General features: G+C 45.2%; 2 protein-coding genes across 5 annotated transcripts; one reads left to right on the forward strand and one right to left on the reverse strand.

Moving 5' to 3' along the window:
* The first annotated feature begins 213 nt into the window (after positions 1–213).
* On the forward strand, positions 214–7,498 carry tmcc2 (transmembrane and coiled-coil domain family 2). 2 transcript variants are annotated; one of them, XM_062402108.1, is made up of 5 exons: positions 214–291; positions 2,295–2,693; positions 2,966–3,579; positions 4,630–4,765; positions 6,032–7,498. In XM_062402108.1, exons 1-5 carry the CDS (start codon positions 289–291, stop codon positions 6,329–6,331), a joined length of 1,452 nt encoding a protein of 483 aa, XP_062258092.1. In that variant the 5' UTR covers positions 214–288; the 3' UTR covers positions 6,332–7,498. The 2 variants fall into 2 exon arrangements, with proteins under 2 accessions (XP_062258092.1, XP_062258100.1); XM_062402116.1 differs by lacking the exon at positions 214–291 and having other exon boundaries at positions 2,595–2,693; positions 2,881–3,579; positions 6,032–7,490.
* A 761-nt stretch (positions 7,499–8,259) lies between these two features.
* On the reverse strand, positions 8,260–16,405 carry usp49 (ubiquitin specific peptidase 49). 3 transcript variants are annotated; one of them, XM_062401498.1, is made up of 8 exons: positions 16,117–16,405; positions 13,803–13,905; positions 13,550–13,617; positions 11,884–13,358; positions 11,354–11,561; positions 10,574–10,682; positions 9,999–10,204; positions 8,260–9,903 (listed from the first exon to the last, which is right to left on the reverse strand). In XM_062401498.1, exons 4-8 carry the CDS (start codon positions 13,291–13,293, stop codon positions 9,800–9,802), a joined length of 2,037 nt encoding a protein of 678 aa, XP_062257482.1. In that variant the 5' UTR covers positions 13,294–13,358; positions 13,550–13,617; positions 13,803–13,905; positions 16,117–16,405; the 3' UTR covers positions 8,260–9,799. The 3 variants fall into 3 exon arrangements, with proteins under 3 accessions (XP_062257482.1, XP_062257472.1, XP_062257490.1); XM_062401488.1 differs by lacking the exon at positions 13,550–13,617; XM_062401506.1 differs by lacking the exons at positions 13,550–13,617; positions 13,803–13,905; positions 16,117–16,405 and having other exon boundaries at positions 11,884–13,541.
* Between the last annotated feature and the right edge of the window lie 297 nt (positions 16,406–16,702).

Below are 16,702 nucleotides of genomic sequence, written 5' to 3' on the forward strand. Positions count from 1 at the left end.
TGACACAAAAGAGGGAGAGAGAGAGAGGGGGAGAAAGAGATCAGAGCGTTAGAGAGCGGGAGAGGGGAGGCTGCGGCTATCGATGGCACTAACAATGGAGTGTTAGGATCCAGAGAGGTGATAGTCAGCCTGACAACGGCTGAGGGTGAAGATATTTGAGGAGGGGGGAGCTCCTCCTCAGTGAGCACAGGGGGAGGAGGAGGAGGAGGAGGAGGAGGAGGAGGTGGAGGAGGATGGGCCTCGAACACAGACTTGCAATGGCACTGCAAAAATTGGATTAAAGCAGTAATGGTAACGTTCCCAATTTAATCTATCGCTGTGCTTCTTGTGTCTCATCCTCGTGTGTTCACATCCACGCTTGTTGACGTCCATCGGCCATCCCTCACGTCACAGTGTGTGTCTCCTGCCGCCCCAGGAAGGCACGGCACGCTCCCGTCCTCCTGTTTTCATGCCATAGACAGTCTGCCATCTCCATCCTCCTCATCACAGCCCTGCATCCCTCCCAGCCTCCAGGAGCTCTCAATCCTCACAGGACATCACCCTGCTTACTTTGCTTCTCATCATTCTGATTATTAAAAGATAGGAGTAGATGTGAGCATCACTGCAGCTATTGATGTCCGCTCCTCTGTGTGTGTGGTTTTTGTTGGTCTGTTTTTCACCATCGCCGGACACAGCTTCCCCTCCCGGTACCAGCCATCGCCTAGCTACCGCATCAGCATCTCACTTTCACCGACCGGATCAGGAAACGTTTAGCCAGCGGGGACTGCAGTCGTCTGCTTCTCCTCACCATTACACTGCGACTGAAACCTACTATGTTAAACACACACACACACAAACGATGCTCCACTCTGCTTGATTTGTAACCGCACAGGGAGCTTGTGCTCATCTCACACCGTCAAGCAAATAAAGAACAGACGAATCCTCGCAAAGTTCCTGTCCAGAGAAATTAGAGCAGCGCTGTCGGCCTGAGCTCATGTTCGCAGGGTCTGATGACAGTGTTTTGACGTCAGGCAGAGGGTCATTAACTGTCCCACCATCTGCCGTGCAACACATATACAGAGAGCCGGGTCAACGTGGTCAGCATCTCATCATCGTCATAAATGTCACTCGTTACGTGCCCGAGTTGTATGATTTTAGCATCCCAGGCCTCATAAACATCTCATGTATTTTTCCAAAGGAATGTGTTGTTGCTTTTTTGTTCTGTGCACAATGCATGTTGGCCTCTCTGTTGACTCTCTGATGCCTCCACCGAATCACTTACCACCACAAACAGAGACTTTAAACAAGAAACTTTAAAATACGCTCATTACATACTTGTGGTTGTATTCTGAGCTTAGATATGTGGCTCCCAGTTTATTTTAAATAATTCCCTATTTTTAATATTTTTAAATACATCTTTAGGTAAAGTTAATAGATACTAATGAATTTCAAACGTGTTCACTTGGTGACAGGAGTTTATCTGTCACAGCATCATCACGTGATAATCCTTCAAAGGTTGGAGGAACATACATACAGTCCAATCTGTGAGGATTTTCAAACAAATATTTATAGCCACTCAAAATCTTAAAATTGTGTATTGAGTATAGTGTAATACGTGAATCAGTACAGGCAAGGGTTAGCCTTGTGTCATTGTGTTACCTGTGGTAGTGGCTTTAGTTGTAGTACTTTAGGAGTACTTTAGGAGTTACACTTGCAGGCAACAGAACTTGCTTGTGTCTCATCCAAGAGGTTCTTTCAGTTCTAACTGAACAGTGGGTTGTTCCCCGGTTCAGCACAGTGGTGCACTGGTAAATCAAAGAAGGTTCCCATTTTGGTGGGGGGGGGGGGGGTCTCCCTGTATGGAGTTTGCATGTTCCCCACATACGAGATTGGGTTTTTCTCTATTTACTCCGGCTTCCTCTAACAGTCCAAAGACATTTAGATGGAGGTTAGGTTGATTGGAGACTTTAAAGTGTGAGTGTTACAAATGGCTGTTTGTAAGTTGGTCCCTGTGTTAGACTGGCAACCTGTCCAAGGTCAATGTCAGCCGGGATTGGACCCCTCCCCCATGATCCTCAGAGGATAAGCAGATAGATAGATTTACACCTATCTTGAGAGTTGATGTGATAAACCCCTCCGGCCAACTATTGGCTGGTTGGGGTCCCCAGGGTCCCCTGTGAGGTGAAACATCCTCAGGGAACACAAGAAAGTTCGGCTGCCTATTTACACATGTAAAACTTCTGAAGATACCATGACCTGGATGACTACTCTCTACTCCCCCTTCATTAAACCCCACTGCCCTCTCATCCCCACAGCTGGACAAGAGTGACGTGGCAACACTCGGCCTACCCTCTACCACAAGCCATGGGGGCTCAGACAGCAACATCAGTGCGGACGGAGCCGGGGTGTCAGCGTCTGGGGTCGCGGCAGGAGGAGCAGAGGGTTCAGTCGCCGCCGAGCCGCAGCGGACGCGCGCCGCTCTGGAGCACCTGCAGCAGAAGGTCCTAAAGGTCACCGAGCAGATCCGCGTGGAGCAGGAGGCCCGCGACGACAACGTGGCCGAGTACCTGAAGTTGGCCCACAACGCTGACAAACAGCAGGCGTCCAGGATCAAACAGGTGTTTGAGAAGAAGAACCAGAAGTCGGCACAGACCATCGCACACTTGCACAAGAAACTAGAGCACTATCACAAGAAGCTCAAGGAGATAGAACAAGTAAGTGTGTGTGTGGGTGTGTGTGTGTGTGTGCTCTTTCTCTACTCTTTGTGTTTCGTAATAATTATCTCATGCCTGACACAAACAAGTGTTCTATATTTGTCAGGACAGATGTGTCCGGATGTAGACTGGTGGATTTCATCTCCCTGACCTACAGGCCCTGCTCTCCTCATCTTTCTTCCTACAGTTCTCTCCCTTAAACCTAATCACCCTTCTCCCACGTTTGAGATCCTCCTCTTCTCCGCTTCCTCATTTCTCTCCCTTCTCTACAGAACGGACCAGCCCGGCAGCCTAAGGATGTCCTGCGGGACATGCAACAGGGACTGAAGGACGTGGGGGCCAACGTTCGTGCTGGGATCAGTGGTTTCGGAGGGGGTGTCGTAGAAGGAGTCAAAGGTGGCGTTTCTGCCTTCAGTCACACAGCCGTGGTCTCCAAGCCCCGAGAGTTTGCCAGTCTTATAAGGAACAAGTTTGGCAGCGCGGATAACATCGCTCACCTCAAGGACAGTCTCGAGGACGGGGGCCATTCCGAAGACACCCCAACCCCCCGGGCGCTGAGTGGGAGTGCCACCCTGGTCTCCAGCCCCAAGTACGGAAGTGACGACGAGTGCTCCAGCGCCACGTCCGGCTCGGGTGTGTGCAGTAATTCTGGTGGAGCCGGGGGAGGAGGGGGAGGCGGCCTGTTAGGACCAACCATGGGGAGTCCCAGGCTGGACGGGCACCACCACCACCATCACATGCACAGCTCCTGGGACTCTCTGCTCGAGGGCCTGCAGGAAATCAAAGCCGGCCAGGCGCACATGGAGGACACCATCGAGGACATGAAGGGCCAGCTGCAGAGCGACTACTCCTACATGACCCAGTGCCTGCAAGAGGAGAGATACAGGTAGAGAGTCTCAAAACACTGGCAGAGAATCACAACATGACCTCTGGTTTAGTCAGTCCTCTCAGTGTGGTTCACTTCAAGGACAAGCCAAACAATGTACTATATTTGTGATACGCTAAATGTTTCCTAAGCAAAGACTGCAACCAGCGGTGCATCACTCAATCTCACAGGACGTCCATAGTCTGCAGCTTTTAGACGAGTCACTTTGTCTGTAATGAAGGAGGAAGTACACAAACATCTTATTATGTAACAGGTCAATAAACAGACGAAAGTAGTACACGTGTCACATCACAGTTCTACTTAAGTACAAGTGAGTACTTGCTTTTAAATATACTGTAAGTATTAAGAGTAAAAGCACTTACACAGAGTTGCCTCTTCCCTAATGCTACAGTTTACTACATCATTACATCTGAGTCTCCGGGATGCTTCTTCTCACCAGTGATGCTTCTGCTGCAGGAGGCCTGCTCTAATGTTACCTGCCCACTCTGATTGGATCATTGGATGAATTCCCCTCTCATTGTTGATTACTGTTAGAAAATCCAAAAATTTGTTACGATGTAACGTCAGATGCAGGAAAAATGTGTTTAAGTACAGGTTCACAGTAAATGCACTTTGTTGCATCCAACCCCTGTTTGAATATGTGTTCAATCCTGAGCATTATAGTGTTTCTCAAACCAGAGCAAACACATCTGGTGATGTTGCAGCAGGAGATATAGAATGAATAAAAAATGAACTCATTCGGCACTCAGTAGAGCACATCAAATCTGTCCAATCACATTTTCTTCATCAAGATCCATGAATCTTAGAAAAGGTAAAATGTCCACAAAAGCCCAAAGAAATTCTGGATCCGCTCCCAGTTCCACAATGATACTTAATGGGTTCCTCTATTTGGGGTAATTACGGACAAACAGCAACATAAAGGGATTTTGGACTTCTAGGAAAAGGAATATATAGTCTCAGGCTTTGGTTACACAGGAGACATATGACTTATGAGAAGAGTCAACTTTTGATTTTCCCATGATCCTCTCTCTATTTGCTCTATGAACTCAGGTACGAGCGACTTGAGGAGCAGCTGAATGACTTGACAGAGCTGCACCAGAATGAGATGACCAACCTCAAACAGGAGCTCGCCAGCATGGAGGAGAAAGTGGCCTACCAGTCGTACGAGAGAGCGAGAGACATCCAGGTACAAATCTGTTTCACCTCGGACCACATCCAGCATCACTGTGTGGGGGGATGTTTGGGTGTGGTAGGACTTGTTTTACGTTGCACCTGTAACCGCACCCAAAGCTGATGACACAGAGTCCGGGAGTGTCACTGCATCAAGGTGAGGAGGTAGATGACTATCAGAAAAAACAGGAACTTCAAGGAGACTTTCCTCCCAGAGAAAATGATGTCATAGATTGACTGTACAAGCAGGTGACTACGACAATAAACTGTCTGTATAGATGGACTCTATGGTCTCTGCTTCCTCCCATTATCCACCCTTTTATTTGTAGTATTAAATAACTAAATAAAACTTAACTTTCCCACAAAATGTGCACTTGGACAAACATCAGTGTGAAATCGTCAGTGTTAAACGACAGAAATCATCTTTGAGATAGATTCATTTGACATTTTTTGTTTTTCGTCAATGTCCCATCCACTAACATGGAGGAGGTGGGGTTGACGGCCCATACTGCAGCCTACCACTAGGTGGCAACTGCATTGGCTTCACTTTCATGTTTATATACAGTCTATGATTTTAACCCATTGTCAGGACTGATGTTTTATGGTCAGGTGACCTCTAGTGGTTGTAGTAATCAGGTGTTTCTGTAAACAGCCATGGTCAGGATGGACAGGTTGAGTAAATGACTGTTGACATGGAGAACCTTTAATTTTCCTGTTTGAAATCGATTCATGGCCCTGTCCCCGACCTTTAACATGATTTTATCTTTATAACCATGATGTATGAAGGTCCTTGACAAAGTACCTGAGAGTATTCAAAGACCAATGGACCCCACTGTAGGTTGAAGGACTTGTTGATGCTTATAACTTGGCTTCAAATCTGAACTATTTCCCTTCTTACTTGTGAATTAATACAGAACTTTTCTAGTCTTACCAACCAAGTGTTTAACAGTTCAAACCACATATTGACACATATTCACACAGCACTCCTATAGCAGTGCTTTTTCTATACTTCGTACAACACAGCCATCAGGGGTAACTTTGTGATTCAGTGTCTTACCCAGTGGCACTTTGGAATACAGACTGGGGAAGCCACACTGGGATCGAACCAGGTATCTTGGGGATGACCCTCTCTACCTCCTGAGCCAATCTGCTGTATAAGGACTTGGAACTTACCAAACAATCGACCGATTGTTACCCTTTCTCAGCAGAAATATTAAGAAAAAAATTGTGTTTGCAGGCTCATGAGGAATGAACCCTCATGCTGTGTTGACTCTTTGCACAGGAGGCCGTGGAGTCGTGCCTGACCCGCATCACCAAGCTGGAGCTGCAGCAGCAGCAGCAGCAGGTGGTCCAGCTGGAGGGAGTGGAGAACGCCAACGCCCGAGCACTGCTGGGCAAGCTCATCAACGTCATCCTGGCGCTCATGGCCGTGCTGCTGGTCTTCGTCTCCACGCTGGCCAACTTCATCACCCCGCTGATGAAGACCCGCACCCGGGTTGCCACCACCGTGCTGCTGACGCTGCTGCTGTTCGTCCTGTGGAAGCAGTGGGACTTTGTGGAGCCGTGGCTGCTGCCCAGCTGAGCGTCCTGCCAGAGACTCACAGAGGGGACCCGAGCATCCAGAGTCGCATGCTGGTTCCAGCTCTGTCACCACCACTTAAGGATTCAGAGACTGAAATAGAATAAGAGCCGCTGCACTCGTCCCCTTTGACTTTTAAAGTGGGAGCATCTGAGGACAAAACAAGGCACTTTTACAGATGAGGACAGGGTGAGGACAGGTGGGGACACACTGTCAAAAGACTGAAGACATCATCTCATCTCGTCCTAATCGACTGCTGTTGATGATCCGTCATCGATTGCATTGCTGTCACCAAAAAACTCTTGCAGGACATCTTTGGATCGTCTTTTCTGATTATTTATGATACATGAATTAATAAGACTATAGAGCAACTTCTGATGACTGTAAAATCATGTAACCTTCATGTTGAAGCTGGTATATTTGAGAGGAACAGGTTGTTTTTCATGAATGTCATGTGCTCATGCATGTTGTCGTATGTGCACTGAAATGCATTTAGCTGGCATGAGTTAACAGTTCATAGACGACTAAATTAATCTTCTATAACACTGAACATTTTGTCGTCAGAAGACAGTGCAGATATTTTGTATTCTGTGTCACTTCCTGGTCTGGTGTATTTCTTTCTTTTTATCTTTTTCTTGAATGCGCAGTTTTGAAAAAAAAAATGACAATAACCAATGGTATCTACAGGAATTCAGCACAATAATTAAATTAGGTAAAAACCTATGTCCATAGATGCTGTTTCATTACCACTATTGTAGAATGGCTTCTCTCCACAGTGTCAAACTAACTGGCATGCCTCATTGTATTAGAGTTTATATCCAGTTTGCAAAAAACTATTATTGCTGTTTTATTAAACTCTTTAAGAAATAAATGATTTCTTATATTAGGCAGATCGTGAATATATCGACTTATCATTCTTAACTGAGATTGGACCTTTTTATTTGAATTATTTCAGGGTAAGAGAGTTGGACTTAATAATGTATATTATATAAAGACTGTAAATAAGGTTTTATCGATAGTTCATAACATGTTCTCTGGAGACCATTTATAAGCTTTAATAAGACCAACATCTGGGTTACCTGGTCGAAATTTGTAAGAGTTTATTTAATTTGTAATAAAGCACTTGAAAACTTGAACCTTATAAAGAGTGCCCTGTTAGAAAGTGGTGCTGAAATCATAGTTTTTAAGCTAATTAAAGAACAGAGGCAGATGAAAACATAATGGAAGAGGGGCTCACTGATGATTAACAGAACATGAGAATGAATCTGCAGGAAACCGTTACATGATGTCATCAGTCCTTCAGCAACTGCGCTTTGAAAATTCGGAAGCTTAGCCCAACAGGAAATAAGGCTGTCGTTTTTGAACTGAATAGGGTTATAGGGTTTATGAAGACGATTTTCCATTCAAAAGAATAATTCTTGAGTTATCTCTTTTCTCAAAATGTACATAGTCGGAATTTTAATGCAATAACAGACCCACACGTGATTAATAAAATCTTCCTAACGTCACTAAATGGGAATAAGACGCCAGTTCAGAGAAAGGAAATAATCCACAGAGGATTTGCTTTTAATACCCACCATCATCAGAAGCTTCTTTGTCTGGAGCAGATTATATTTATTCTAGGTTTTCAACTTTTTAAGAAAGCATTAGAGAAGCATAGTCTATAGGAGACCTCAGATCAGATGTAGATCCGTCTACTAATCCTGTGGATTACTTCAGATGTACTTTATCTGTCTCGGTTATAGAGCTCAACACGTGAAAAGAGGACACATTTTTCCTGACTCCACAGACATGGATCATCAATGTTACCTAGTGCACACTTGGATGATTGAATGACGCTACAGACAAAATGCTGCTTGAATGGTTTGATTGTAATCTTCAATGCTTTAGAGAAAACCTTTCCCTCTAAAATGAACACATGACAAAGGATCCAAAATTGTTTTGTCTTTTTTAATAATTACTGTCAGGCAAAACCCATATGACCATTACATTTATGACAGGTATTCTTACAGTACAAGACAGAACTCAAGGGGATCAGAGCCAGTGGCATGGCCTCACTGACCGCTAAAAAGTAAGACATTCATCGTCATTAGATTGTTCCAACTTTTACATAGAGTTCACAAACGTCATTTGCATTTGACTCGTATCAAACACAACAGTTTTTCTTGATTACCTAGCAAATTCTAAAGACCTTGATAGAAACAGCAGAGTAGAAAAAAAACATTGTATAACAAGCAGAAGAATTCCTGATTTGATCTTAATTTCCTATCAAGATGCAAGATGTACAATATATTGCTTTCAGGTGCTCAACTCAAAAAGAGGATACCCCCCCAAATCTCCCAGAAACACATTCTTCAGTATCAGCCCACGCCCTCATCTCATTTTCCAGGTCCTGCCGTTAAAAGACTCTCCGACCTGGGCTCAGACTCGTCTAACCGTCAAACCACAGGGGGGAGCTGCCGTTTGTAAAGAAGTTACAGGAGCTAAAACATGAACAATCACAGAGATAGGACCAACAGTGATAGCCCCTCCTCAAAAGTGCAGCTTTCCATCGCTCATCTCCAATCAATTCAATCAAGTGTCTGAAGCTCATACATTTTATTTTCCGTGGAAGCGAAACATAGAATGACTACGAAACAAACTAAAAAAAAAAAAAAAAACGAGGCCTCTGGCCCTAGACACAGTATCCAGTCACAGCAGTACGAGTGAGGAGCGGACACGGTGAAAGACAAATGACATGATGAGTATTAAAACATTTTCCTAACTGACATTTCACATTAATTAAAAAAGCTGAACATGAGGCAGCACAGAGTCTGGACTTTAGTTTCCCTCTATTCAAGTGGCACTATGCAATGATGTTGAAAGATGTATCCCATCATTTTTGGTGCATCAAGATCAAATGTTCAGTTGAAATTAAAATGCACGTTGTTGACATTATAGTGAGAAAATGCTCTAAACCCCAGAATGTGTGTTGCCTCTGGATGTAAAATGCTGTCTCAGGAGAGCGCCTGGTTGTTCCCAGACTCAACAGACATGAGCCTGATCGTTTTTAAAAACACGGACACACAACTTGGTGTTCAGCAGGACAGAGTCGGACCTGCTCCCACAGTCTTCAGGCCATAAACCAATATGCTGGTCCCACAGTTGGAGAAACCCATCGCTGCATTTATGAAAAGGTTTTGATTTATTTTCTTGTCTTTTTTAGGAATGAAAACAGTATCCAAATCTTTCCAGGGAAATGTCATATTTCATCGTATGTACCATTATTCCTCCTGTGGATTATGCTGCTAACATTTTCACCTCGGCTCATGATTGTGTTTGTCCTACTGCCCTCATTGCTATCTTTTTTTAGTAAGTCGTTTTCAGGTGATTGTTAAATGACATCTGGGAAGGTAGGGATGAGTAGGACGACATTTTCATAAATGCAGCCCTAAGTTACCACGTGCAGGTCGACATCACAGCGAGAGGTACCTAGGCAGACCTCTGGGTATAGAAGAGAATATAGGCCTGAGTGTTGCACACCTCCTCCACACTGCAAACCTTCATCTCAGAGTCATTACAGTGGACCCAAAAACCTGCGGAGGAAAACAAGAAAAAACAGGTTTCAACTTCAACAGAAAACCTGCACCTCCGACACTGATGTGACACAGGTCTTTTGTTCATTCCTCACCTCCTTCTGTGTTGTAGCAGTACGCGGTGTAGTGCCCTGAGCCGAAGCCTTTACCATGATGCATGACTACAGCAGACAGATCGTAGGTGTAACCTCCTCTGTGGACGGAGTGACCTGAGCCGGTGCAGCAGTAAGGTTTGATGTTCAGAACCTGGTCGAAGGCCACATGGACGCCGATTTTCTCCCTATGGTTCCGCCCTGACCATCTGCCGTACAACAGGGACGAGTTAGCATCACATGGATTCATAAAGCCTCGTGGAAAAAAATGAAAGTTCCTAACTACAGTTAATAACTACAGCTTTAACAGACATATCTGAATAAACATTTATCTGTAAGTTCTATGCATTTGTGCTTTCGTTTTATTTATAATAAAGATCATTGTTTAACTGTAGAATATCAAATCTCAAGAACATGTCTTTGTCATAAAGGTTGATAAAGACATCTTAACCACCAGCCTGGCTCCAATAAAACCTAATCTGCTAGAAACAAAAACAATTAACAACACTGAGTTTTTCAAATTGTTTTAAATAATGACGCTATTTGATTATAAGAAAACCACAGGTAGGAAAACTCGCCTGAAGCGTTTGAGGTGCAGCCGTAGAACCTGAGGTAAGCGGTAGATCAGAAGCTGCTTACGTGCCTCTGACAGTACTAAGGGTTTGCGGGATGATTTCCTTCTTCTTTCTGGCAAACCAAGAAACAACAAGGTGATGAATTAATCCAAAGAAGACTTCAAATCCACATCATTTATGAGAGGCTGTGTTTTTGTGTTGAGGTGACACACCCTCACGAATTATCAGGCAAACAATTAAAAGAGACATGTTTCACAAAGGCTCCCAGCTTTGTTTTCAACTCACTGCCTCCTCTGAGGCTTTCAACAACTTATTATCCTCAGCTGCTGCTGGATGAAGAAATGGGAGGAAGAGGAAGAAGATTTTTGCAGTTAACGGTTCATTTGCTCAGGTATGCAAAATTTAGACAAATCCCATTATTAAGAAAGCTGTTCTCAGACATGATTTAAAACATGAAGCCCTATCAGTTTGAATAATAAAAATCTGTTTTTTCGCCCCTGTCATTGGTTGTTGGTTTGTCAGCAGGATTCTGCATAAACCAGTAAATGGAGCAACAGAGAACCCATTCAATTTTGAACTGAATTTAAAGACTGTTGGGTCTTGGAGGAAATATGTTTTCTATGGAATACATTTCTAGCTTTCAACTGCGAACAGCCAGCAAACAGACAACTACTTCAGATCATTTTTTACTTCTGGCTGTAGGTCAAAATGCCAACAGAAGTAACAACCTGTTTCCAGAACCTGCTGTTATTTGTGTTGCAGTGTGTGAAACATTGTACTGACTGTTGCAGTGGTTGCAGGCGTAGATGCTGCCTTCAAGAGCCTCCATCTCTGTAAACTTGGACAGCATCTCTGTGAGGGTGCAGCTGCGCTGGTAAGCTGTCGAGCCTGAGCCTTTGTCTACGCTGTGATATCGCTCTGGAAATTCCAAAGACAGATCCCAGAATGGCTCAACTGTGTTGGACTTGTGCTTACAGGACAGACACGTCACCTGAAATCCAAAAAGACACCGTAAGAAGCCAAGAAATCAGATCGGGAAGTTTGTTGATGAATCAATGGATTGGAAATATTGCTCGGAAATCCAAGTGCAGTTTATTATAGCTGTTATGGTGGATAAAAATCCATTTTAGTAGAAACTTAAATCAGGTTGGGAAGAACAAATAAAGCTATAAAAAGGTCTTTAGCCTTTACGACCACAGTATCAATAGTTATCACAATGACTATTCTATCCATGTTTTGTTAATATTGCATTTTGTGACAAGCGGTAAAATCATCATTGTTTGTGGAAGTGTCCGGCATGTTGGCAGTCTCACCTGGCTGAGTAGCTGTCCATGAAAGATGGTGTTCAGGACCTTCAGCACTTGCTTGGACAGTTTCCTCTTGTTGATGGGAATAACTATCCTGCGTTTGGACCCGTCTGTGTCCAGCTCCTGCTGCACCTTGTCCAGCAGCTCACACAGGAACTCCTGGGCGTCCTGCTGGTCATACCCCCGGAAAGCTGGGATGAGGTTCCACACGGAGTGCAGCATGGCGAAGGGAGATACCAAAGACCACCGGCCGGACCACATGACCCTGAAAAGTGTATGCAACTCATGGCACAGAGACATCTGCTGGCGGGTGGAGCACCGAGGCTCTTTGGGCTGGACCAACTCTGCGGCCGGCGCTGAAGGTGGAGCGCTTTCTTTTTCGCCCACAGGCAAATTCAAACTGTCTGCCTTCCCCATGTGTCCAGGGGGGGCTCCTGGCAGCTCTGTGTTCACACTGCTGACTACCCCTCCTCCTGTGACCCCCTTCATCCCCTGGGAGCTATTTGTCTTTGCCAGCAACTCCTCAGTCTCACACAGGTCCAAAGTAAGAAAACACTCCCTGAATTTCTGCAGGTGGCTCAGCACTTGCAATATTGAGTTCATATAGCATGTGTTCCCCAAGTTGCGCAGACCAGTGACTCCTGGAGCAGGTCTCCGACGGGTTACCGCATGTGTGGAGTAGTACCTCCTCAGTTTGGCAGCTCTGCCATTCCGAGGAGCCTTGCGGGACAGGGTTAGAATGGAAGGCTTCTTTGGGGGGGGAGGTAGGCGTTCCGGAGGGTCGCGGAATTTGCTTGGAATGAGTGTGATCATTGAGCGTGGCACCTGAGTAAGAAGCCTAGCACTCTTTCTGGGAGGTACATTGCCAAGCTCTTCCATGAGTCTCCTTTTGACCTCTTGCTTTTGTCTCCTAGCTTCTTCCAGTGTCTTCTGGCGTTGATTCTGCAGCTCATGATTTTTGCTGATCCACATTCGGAACATCTTTCCAAGCAGAGCTTTCCTCCTGTGACGCAGGGCCAGCTGCATGGCAGGCTGTGGCCCACCATCCCTAACCCAGGTGGTGCACTCCCTACCAGTCGAGGAACGGAGCGAGCGTCTGCCTGGGCTCCGGACAGTGGAGAGTGCCCCTCTGAGGAGCTTGAGGTCTCCTTCTGCGTTATCATTGAGTACATAGTCTCCACACGCAAAGCAGAAGACATCCAGCTCACGTACCTCCATAGCCAGTGGGTGTTGTGACTCCTGAAAGTGTTTGAGCGAGTGCTCCTCCATGAAACGTCCACAGGCCACGTGGGGGCACTTGAGGCAGGCCCACACGGAATCTGTGGTGCTGCAGTCCACACAGTGCCATTTCTGTGGATTGAGGACAGAGTGGTCCTGGCCCAGACGAAGGCGTCCCACGTGCTTACACCGATCCATCTCTCCAGATGCACATGTGGCCTCAGTGATAGGACACACGTCCTGAAGCCAAGCAGCCACTCATTCTATGAAAAGAGTTACAACAAGGAGAAAACAAGGGAGAAATTCAAGACATACGGTTAATAAGGTGTTCTGAAAATTGTTATCAGTCTGAACTGCTATGTACATTTTGCAGCATCGGAGCCCACAGTTCACCTTCAACACATCCAGGACATTGGGCTTAAAGTGGACCAGAACAATTCAAATATTAACTCACAATATGTGATTGTCAGTTTGCGTCTGAGGAACGAAAGAGACGATCAGACTTACACAAGCGTGCACAGTCTGCAGACAGGAGAGAGGTATCACACAGCGTTGTGTTATTTTTAACTTCATTGTTGCAGAAGAAGCAACGGGGCGTTTATCCAGGGACACAAAAATATTAATTCACAAGGTTAATAGAAAGATTAGCTCTAAAATTCTAGAGGGAATGATGACATTGAAAGTGAAAAAAAGACAACTTTACTTACTGTAAATGTAGCTTGCTTGATCAGGTTTCTGTAGAAAGCTCAACAGCATTATCCTGCTTCATCACCCATGACCACAGTCACCACCAGCCACGACGGGAAGGTTCTGCAAAATTAGGACAAAATCAAATAAATTAAGCAAAGTTGTATCACAACTATTTTACAAACTCTTTTTTAACCAAATTAGGAGACAATTATTGATTTTTCATTCCTCCATTTGAAGGATATCTAACATTATGAAGTTTATGAAAACACATTTTACATAAAGGCATTACCCAATACCAACTTCACCTAACATTTTAATATTCACCAACATAATAGCAATGTCTACAGTTATTAATACATTTCAAGACCCTGAAAACTGAATATGGCTGTAAAACATCTTAACAAGATGAGGTGTCACGGTTTGTAATTTGGCTACTCGAGAAAAGCATTATTAAAAAGAACTTGATGAAACTGAGACTTTGAGTCCTTGGTCTCATACAAGGCTTTTCTTCCATTATGTGTCTAAGTGTTTAAGTAGTTACTCCTCCTCAGCGAGTTTGAGGTGGGTGGCACATCATTGGCATTGTGGACTGCTGTATGCAATATTGAGCTTCACAAATCTACATCCCCCACTTACTATTTGGCAGGATAAATAGTGGTAAATCATAAGCAAAAGTAGAAATTAAACAAAAATGTGGTTGCTCTGGTGCACTGGTTATTAAGAACATTATTCATACATAGACTGGTTATAATAAAGTTATGTTCGTTGATAACATGGCCCTCTCACAACAATCTGATACTAACCTGACTGAGACAAGAGTCTGAATCAAACACTGCCATGTAAACAGATCCCTGTGATAAGGTCTTACGCTGTATAAGCAACAACCAAATGAAAACACGTGGACTGTTGAGTATTCTGATTTGAGTGAAATCCTGGATATACATTGGACATTCGTTATATTTCCATTGATGCAAATTACACAGCGATAGTGGCTGATGTGATAATGACACTATGCTCTGTATATATGTAAAAAGGAATATGAATGAAATCTATTAGCATATGATGAAAACATCATATCTGTGATGATACTCAGGTCACGGTATCTAGAGGAGAGGAACATGCGTACTGAGGTAACTGGATTTCCTTGTTGCGTCTCAGCCAAGAGGCTTAATCAGCTCTAACTGACTGGTGGGAGGTTTCCACTCTGATGACATAATAAAAGAAAACCAGAGGTGAAATACCTGAAACCTCACACTGGCCTTTTGGATCTGAAGAAGCCTCTTTACTGGGACACAAGTCCAGTTGAATATGTACACATGTATAACTCCTACAGATCGTGTAAACATCCTAATCAAAACATCCATTGGAAGAGTATTGCTTTGCTATAGTATAACATAGTAACTGAAACACAATGTGTAGACGCAGAGACATTGACATGAAGGAGAATGGCTGCCTGTCCATTTAACTGATGTGGTTAATTCGTGTAATTGTCTCCCTCACCAGAACCAGCGCTGTGCTGCACACTTCCGTCCTCCTGTTTATTGTTTTCTCCTTTGTGTGAATCCTCCACGACTTTCAAAACTAACACCATGACTACAACACACACAGTTCCCCAGGAAGTCGACGCAACTGGTTTGTGGCCAGTCGCGCATCTGAATCTCGTCACGCTGTGTTGTGCTGCTGCCGCTGCGTGTTAACGGTGCGTTAACGCGTGTAAACATGTTGTTCACTGTTCGAACCTCCTCTCTGAGTGTGTTAAAGCCTGCTGTGTGTCTGGGGCTGCCTGGCTCCAGTCGCCATGCTAAGCTTCTCTCCCAGCACCATGTAACCACAGAACAAAGAGCAGACACGGAGCCACTCTCCACGAACACCCGACAACTTTGTTGGTCCGAGGCTCAGCAGCAGCAGATAACTTAGCTACCGCCACTAGCCGCTAGCTCCAGCCGCTCGGGCATAGGGTCCACCGAGCCTCCTGCCGCTAGTCACCGAATACCGCACTTTGTTCAAACTCACACGGTTCTTCGGAACCAAGCAGCCTATATTTATGTTGTAAGCTAGTGGTTAGCGTTAGCGGCGCGGCTATTGCCTTCGCCGAGGACAATCGAAGTTAACCTGGTTGTCGGTACCTAACGTTGACTACCGATGCGCGGCTTAGCTCGCTAGCTGGCTGCGCCGTTAATCGTTCTCAAACTCCCCGGTGACATTCACCGCAGAAAGCCGGGTAGCGGAGTGTAACGTCACGTCGCCTCTGGGCCCCCGTGTGCAGCACGGGTACATTTCTGAAATCTGATAATGTTATAAAATAAAAATAAAACAGCTGGATAACGTTACCATCGCTAACATCCATCCGGTTCACTCGGGGCGAGCAGCTTGTTGTCCTCCGCTCAGATTGAACAACCCAACTCCCGATCCGACTCCAGACCCGGCCGCTCTCATTGGACCGGGACTGAGCGGCAGCCGGCCTCTCATTGGCGGAGCGGCTGAACAACAGGCAGCAGGATGGACCGTCCGACCCACCGTCCACCCACCGCGGCCACATGGAGCAGTATCCGAGGCAGGACCTTGACACCCCGGGCGCACAGGACAGCTGCCCCCGAGCCTCTGACCCCGGTGTCCCCGAAATCCCCCGCGTTAGAAAGAGTCAGCTGCTTGGTGCTAATCTGGTTAATGCATCTGTGGATTAGGAGCGTTTAACAGCAGAGCATTGATGGTCTGTGGTGTCCATGCTGTTTTATGGAAGGGACATGTTCGAGGCCTCCATTACTGCAAATACTGTTATCCAGTAAACACAGAGGGACATTTGTGCAACGTATTAATCCAACCGGTGGCTGCTGAGAGGAGAAATATTCAATTGATCCCACTCTCCGCTCAGTATATTGTGTTATATAAGTGATCCACAATGTTAGCAAATTGAAAT

The sequence above is a fragment of the Platichthys flesus genome, chromosome 2 (assembly GCF_949316205.1).
Source record: "Platichthys flesus chromosome 2, fPlaFle2.1, whole genome shotgun sequence".
In the NCBI taxonomy this organism is placed as follows: domain Eukaryota; kingdom Metazoa; phylum Chordata; class Actinopteri; order Pleuronectiformes; family Pleuronectidae; genus Platichthys; species Platichthys flesus.

Coding starts and splice junctions, on each gene's coding strand:
- tmcc2 (XM_062402108.1), top strand. Junction 3,580..4,629: donor CTGCAAGAGGAGAGATACAG/GTAGAGAGTCTC, acceptor CTATGAACTCAG/GTACGAGCGACTTGAGGAGC. Junction 4,766..6,031: donor AGAGAGCGAGAGACATCCAG/GTACAAATCTGT, acceptor CTCTTTGCACAG/GAGGCCGTGGAGTCGTGCCT.
- usp49 (XM_062401488.1), bottom strand. CDS start 13,293: ATGGATCGGTGTAAGCACGTGGGACGCCTTCGTCTGGGCCAGGACCAC. Junction 11,562..11,883: donor ATGGACAGCTACTCAGCCAG/GTGAGACTGCCA, acceptor TTTGGATTTCAG/GTGACGTGTCTGTCCTGTAA. Junction 9,904..9,998: donor CTGCTACAACACAGAAGGAG/GTGAGGAATGAA, acceptor TTTCCTCCGCAG/GTTTTTGGGTCCACTGTAAT.